We start from the raw sequence: 7,154 nt of genomic DNA, 5'->3' as shown, positions 1-7,154 counted from the left end.
AATGATATTTGCTTAGATGGGCCATAGTTAATCATTGACCCCCTTTTTGTTCTAGTATGGTGTTAACCTAAAACAGCGTGAGGACTTGGTGTGGAGAGAAACCAATGTGAAATTTTCTGTTTGCTAGAGAACATCACAAGTGACAACCACTGCTTGTAAGCAGGCTGGCCAGCTTTGAGCAACTTAGTCCAGTTGCTTTGATAAGTATGCAACTGGACAGAGGTTTGCTCCAAATTCTTGCACTAATACTCTTAGTGCAATGCCTTGTTGTTCATGTACAAATAGTCCAAATTCCCTCATTAAATCAGGGAATCTAGGGTTGGAGCTGAGATAAGTTCATCTTAAGTTTTTAAAATGCTAGTGAACATTCTGGAGTCCATTCTTAAGGATTTGTTTCCACCTTTAAGGCTTCATGTAGGGGTTTAGCAATAAGTTAAAAACTTGGTATTCAAAGCCTGCAAAACCTAGCTGTATGTAGAAATCCACTAAGTTCTTTCTCTTTCTAGGTTCTGATACTCTGATACCTTTCTTCTAGGCAGTAATGCCCATTGTCCCTCTGACAGTTTGAACCCAAGATATTTAACATGTGTCTGTTTATTTAGGCCTTCTTTTTAGATACTTAATAACCTTTATCTAGCTAGTCTTTTTAGCATTGTTATGAGATTTTGATTTAAGGCTACTTGGGTTCTACTGGCTATGAGTATATCATGAACATATTGATGGAAAAGTCTTCTTGGATTTATACTCTGTGTAAGTCTTGGACAGTCCTTGCTCAAAAAGAGTTGAGGCATTTTTTAATCCTTTCGACAACACAAACCAACAACAATATTGCTGTTTTATTCCTGTTTCAGGATCTTCCCCTTCAAAAGCAAATAGTTTTGTGGTTATTTTTCTAGGGACATGCAATAAAAAGCATCTTTTAAATTTAAAACTTTGAACCAAGCATATGCATCTGAAATGTTGATAAGGGTAGTGTATGGGTTAAGCACTATTGGATGGAAGTCTTCTGCTACTTGATTGACAGTGCCTAAATCTTGTACAAACTTGTATTCTTGTGTGCCAGGTTTTAGGACTGGTAAGATAGGTATATCGACCTGGCAGGGTCTGATTTGTCCCCATCTGAGGAACTTTTAATCAGGGATGCTATGCCTGTTTTGGTTTTGTGTCTGAGTGTCTATTGTTCAAAGTGTGGAGGCGTGCTGTTTGGATTTTACTTTCAGTTCTTGCATGTCCTTTGCTTGACCCAGGGTCTCCCACAGCCCATAATTCAACTGGTATCTGTTGTTTTATTTCTTTGGGTACTCCAAATTTCTTGGTATTTTTGCTAAACAGCAGGGCTGCTTGGAGGGTGCAGGCATGCACCTCTGGAACCTGTATGTTAATATCAGTGGGCTGGAAGGTGAGTGAGGCTTGTAGTTTTTAAAGCAAGTCCTGAAAGTGGAGAGGGATAGGGCATTCAGGCATGTTAAAGAATTTGTGCTTTAATTGGGTGTCGCCGACCTGATGCTGGAGGGATTGAAGAAAAACTGGTCATTGGTATTTCCTGAAACTTCAATAATTGGGACAGACTCATCTGTCTTATGAGTGAGTTTTTGCTTTAGAACTGAAAAATTTGCTTCCATTCCACCAGAAAATTTACTAATTTCTTATCCAATTGGAGAGAAGCCTAAGGTTCCTTGTGTGTGGTGGGGATTGATTCCTGACTGGTAGAAAATGCCCCTGGGCTCCATCATTCCCTATCCCTGTCTTCATCCCCTGTAAGTCGTGGGCACTGGGTCAAGGGGTCAGGAGCTTTTAGTATTCCTTTCTTTGCAAGACTAAGACATTCTCATGTCCAGTGCTTTTCTTTGCAATAAGCACATTGCCAGGGACCCTGAAGGTCTTACCTTTCATTAATTCCTTCTGCTGCCAGAGGGTTTCATTCAGGACTGCTCCTCAAACGTTAGCATTTAAGTTACCCTTATATGCAGTTATTTTCTTAAGATGCTTTTCTTGGGCTGCTTCCCGACTGTAATATACCTTGAAAGCAATTTCTTCTAGAGTCGAAATTGGCAATTCTAACTCTCCCTCTCCTTTCTGTAATTTGAGACTGATGTCAGGAGCACTTTGGCAGATAAAAGAGTGGTTATCTTTGTGTCAATTAAGAGAACATTCTGGGTCTAGGTCAGTGAACTAGGAATAAGCCCTGAGAAGTCTCCTGAGGATTGCAGAAGGATTTTCATCTGGTTTCTGGACAATTTCTTGGATTTTGCTTTAGTTTTTCTCATTAGGAACTGCATTCCTGAGTCTTACTATCATGCAAACTTGGTAATAAGCTAGCTTAGTTCAGTCCCCTTGTTTGTTTGGGTTTCAGTTGGGGTCAGTTATTCGTACTGCTTGGCTTCCTGGGACATGAATGCAGTTATTAGGATTATGATTGGCTAAAAAATCAGCATGATCTTGAGCTTTTTCTAGTACAAGCTGATTTTCCTATGATGGTAAAAGTGTATTCAGATTGCATGTCTGCCCAATTAGGGTTGTGAGTTTCACATATAGTTTTGAAAAGATTTTCCATCTTTCTGAAGTACTCCTTGTAGCTAGGAAACTGATCTTTCCAATTCAATTATATACATCTGATGTTGAAAATGGACTTTGCAGATACAGATGGCACCTTAGTTGTCCTTGCTTATCTATTTTGTAGGTATTTGGCCCTGGCCTTACTCTTGTGAAACAGAAGCACCCTGGTTGAAAGTTGTACCACTTTGGATGTGGGGCACAGAGGCCATTTCTGGGGAATTTAATAGTATTTCAGGTTTTTGTCTATTCCCTGATATGCGGGTGGATGAGGTACTGGGGTTGTGGCAATTCCAAGCCTAGAAGTACTTGACACAATGGTGGTATCTAGAACCTTGTTAGGATCAATGGGGTTAGAATCAGAAAGAGGATTTTTCTGATTTTTGCTTCCCTCATTTTTACAATTATTTAACTCTCACTTGGAAGTAGAGGGTTGATTAACCAATGCCTTAGCTGGTTGAGACATGAGTTCTTGTTTTCTCTAGCTATTGAACACTGGGTGCTCAGGGCCTGACTAACCAGCAATATACCAAGCCCAAAACATTCCCTCTGAAGTTTTTAATTTTGGGCTAGTACCATAAAATATTGAATATAAGGAATTTCATCCCATTTAATTAATCTTCTGCAGAAAATTCCAATTGTTCTGGAATAGTTTTATATTCTAAGGATCCTTAGAATGGCCATTTTTGTTTGTTTTCTAATACATATTTCCTTATAAAGATGGATTATTCTCTCTTTAGTCATAAAATCATACCCAAATTGTTCCCAATGCTTAATAATGCAACCTAGGGTGTTGCACTGTCCCTTTACTTCTGAACTCTGGTTCTTTCTATTTAAAATTTAATCAAACAAGTACCAAAAAAACAAGGCCTAGGCAACCAGTCTCAGCAACACCTCCTTATGTCAGGGACTATTCCCTTTTCTAATCCAAGCCAAAAACCCAGTGTAACATTGCCGCTTACAGTTTTGGCAGGAGTTAATTGAGCTACTGAGAAGAAAGACAATACAATTCTCACTGACAACACACAGAATAGTGCTCTAAGCAGTTTCCACAATGAGTTTATATAAATAGGAAGATGATATATTCAAATTAGCTTACTGAAGTAACCTATGGCCATTTATTTCCTTAGTTCCAAATAAAATTTACTTTAGAGATGAATTTTTTCCTCCTTCATTTTTAGTCATCTTTCACTCTTCCTAAGATAAAGAAATTAGATATGTAGAATGTGTTATTTTCAGTTATTCACTCTACTAGGGTATTATATGAAAACTGTTTGGTCAGTGAAAAAAACTTATATGTTTGCAGGAAAATTGATTTTATGTAATCCTTAAGGATCTTCCATATAAAAACTGACATTGAAATTATTTGGAAAACTTAGCCAAATATGAGTATCCTAGATTTTTACACTACCCTTACATAATTTCATTCAGACAATCTTTGTCATTGTAAGCATTCTCTTTACAAATATAAAATATGTGTGTGAATCAGAACTTCAGAACTTCAGGTGATAGAAGATGAAATTTAGAGCAACTAATATCCCTTAGCAGTATGTGTGCCTAAATGAGACGCTTATTATTCCATAATTCCTATCTGAACAGAGAAATCAGAGATGACTGAGGATAACTACTCCATGACAACTGAATTTATCCTCATAGGATTTACAGATCGACCAAAGGTGAAAATCCTTCTCTTTGTGTTGTTCTTTGCAATCTATCTTATCACCATGGTGGGAAATCTTGGTTTGATTGTACTGATCTTCATGGAACATCGTCTTCACACACCAATGTACATCTTTCTGGGTAACCTGGCTCTGATGGATTCCTGCTGTTCCTGTTCTATTACCCCCAAGATGTTACAGAACTTCTTTTCAGAAGACAGAATGATTTCTCTCTATGAATGCATGGCACAATTTTATTTTCTCTGCTTTGCTGAAACTGTGGACTGTTTTCTTCTGGCGGCAATGGCCTATGACCGCTATGTGGCAATATGCAGCCCACTGCAGTACCACACCAGGATGTCCAAGAAACTCTGCATTCAGATGACCTCAGGGATCTATATAACTGGATACCTGCATCCCATGATTCATGTTGGACTTCTGTTTAGGTTGAATTTCTGTGATTCTCATAATATCCATCACTTTTTTTGTGATGTTTTTCCATTGTACAGACTTTCTTGTGTTGACCCCTATATCAATGAACTGATGATAATTATCTTTACAGGGTCAATTCAAGTCTTTACTATAACCACAGTCCTGATCTCTTACCTCTGCATCCTTTTCACTATTTTCAAAATGAAATCTAAAGAGGGAAGAGGCAAAGCCTTACTGACTTGTGCATCCCATTTTTTCTCTGTCTCAATATTCTATGGTTCTCTTCTTTTTGTGTATGTTCAGCCAAGTTCAGTTAAAGAAGAAGATGAAGATATATCTGTTGCTGTTTTTTATACTCTAGTAATTCCTTTATTAAACCCTTTTATTTATAGTCTAAGAAATAAGGAAGTAATAAATGTTGTGAAAAAAATTATTAAGAAAAATAAATCTCATAACATTCTGAAATAAATACCAACCCTTGTGGGAAACTGAAAATAATCCATGAAAAACTTTGATTTTCCAAGTCAAGGGATACTGAGAAAATGCAAAATGGCCATTTTGTATAAGAAATATGAAATTGCTAAAATACGATAAGTTAAATAATGGAGAAATGGATAAATAAATTCATAAAGGAGGGATTCTGCTAAAGTATTTCAAAATCTAAATAACCAGAATCCAACAGGGGAGAATATTACCTACCAATGTGTTAGGCATTATAGTCAAGTTTTTTTTTAGAGAAAAATGAACTCACAAATTTAAATATTAAGTAGCCTCACCAAGTACATCCAGTTATGAAGCTGGTATTTGGATCAATACTGCATTTACCTCATAGCATTTTATAATTCCTTTCAAAGACACTTAAGTCACAGTTAATCTAAAAAATTCTTATAATACAATAAGGTTGTTGGATATACCCATATGAAAAAAGAAATGTGTTATACACAAGCAATTTTAGATTGTGATAGGCATATAAAATATACTTGTGAGTTCAGATAAAGGAGATCACTCTAGTCTAGGGTTTTTATTCTTAAGTAGCACCAGAAGTAAATTAAAGAACAGAAACTTTTTTTGATATTTGGGGAAAAACAGGAATAATAGTGTGGAAAGGTTCAATGTGTATGGAAATTAGTGTGACAGTTGGGATGGTGGATGAGGGAAGTGAATGATAAAATGGTCTGTGTGGAAAAGCTGACAGAGTTGTAGGTGAGAGCTGTTGGTAAATGTGGAAAGTTAGGATGGAAGTTGATCAGGCTACTTAGAATTGTAATGCCACCTTAATTAATTTGAATTTATCTTAAGAACATCAAAATTTGAAATGCTCTTGGTAGCAGAGAATATGATTGTGTTTTCCAAAATGTGAGAAGGCATTTGTTTGGAAAGAGATTTGAAATAATAAGACTAACTTCAATAATTCACATATAAGTGATAAGTTTGGAAAGAGAAGGGTGTATAGCTATAAGAAACATTTTAAAGAAGGATAAATCATAAATGATAAATTGTGCATACTGGGTAATAAAATCAATGCCTATTTTATTCTTTTGAGTAAAACCAAGTCATATCTGATCTTTCATTACAAGTGTTAAATACAATGCATGCCACATTTGGGTATTCAATGATGATTTCCTTAGTACAGGATGAATAAACTAACATTCTTTTAAATTATTAGTTCATTTAAACATTTATTCATTTACTTATTATTTAAATTTCCTCATTTCTAAAGCAATCACCATGCAATGGGTTGGCTTAAACAATGGGAATTTATTGGCTCATGGGTTTGAAGCCAGGAGAAATCTAAGTCAAGACATCATCAAGGCAATGCTTTATTCCTGAAGGCTAGCAATGGAGAGTCCTTTCTCCATTAAATGCTTTTGCTTCTTTTCCCCAATGGCCAGTTGACTATTTCTGTGCTCTCTCTTCTGTTTTTTGATCTGTTGCCTGTTCTCCCATTAATACTATACTGTTTAGATCACTGTGACCTTACAGAAAATCTTGAAATTGGGTTGTATCTGTCTTCCCAATCTGTTCTTCTTTGTCTTGTGTTGCCAGTTCTGGGTTTTATGGTTTTACATGTGATTTACATGTAAAACATGTGATTTACATGTAAAACATGTGATTTACATGTGATCCACATGTAGGTAACTTTTGACTTATCAGTTTAGCCTCTCTATTGCAATGGGTGCACTCTAATTTTCTAATTTTCTATAATCAGTTTTGTTATTTTAGTTATTCTAGAATTTGTCCATTTCATGAGAGTTATTTAATTTGTTGTTATACTATTGCTCATAATATTTCTTATAATCAATATCATTTTTGTAAGGTAGTAGTAAGATCTCATCTTTATTTCCTGATTATAGTCTGTCCTCTATTTTTCTTGGACAAAATAAATATTAATCCATTTCATTGGTTATCCAAAATAACCAACTTCTGTTTGCATTAATTTTCTCTATTTTTTCCTAATCTTTATTTTATTCATTTTTCTCTAATTTCTATTTCCTTCTTCCATATGCTTTT

The 7,154-nt window shown here is 35.7% G+C and overlaps 1 protein-coding gene across 1 annotated transcript; it reads left to right on the top strand.

Moving 5' to 3' along the window:
- The first annotated feature begins 4,163 nt into the window (after positions 1 to 4,163).
- Positions 4,164 to 5,111, top strand: LOC101427084 (olfactory receptor 5K1-like). The gene has a single exon (XM_004452820.2). It carries the CDS (start codon positions 4,164 to 4,166, stop codon positions 5,109 to 5,111), a length of 948 nt encoding a protein of 315 aa, XP_004452877.1.
- Positions 5,112 to 7,154: the final 2,043 nt, after the last annotated feature.

The sequence above is a fragment of the Dasypus novemcinctus genome, chromosome 4 (genome assembly GCF_030445035.2).
Source record: "Dasypus novemcinctus isolate mDasNov1 chromosome 4, mDasNov1.1.hap2, whole genome shotgun sequence".
NCBI lineage: Eukaryota > Metazoa > Chordata > Mammalia > Cingulata > Dasypodidae > Dasypus > Dasypus novemcinctus.
The sequence above is the reverse complement of the archived record's forward strand: the minus strand, read 5'-3'. Positions and strand labels throughout refer to the sequence as shown.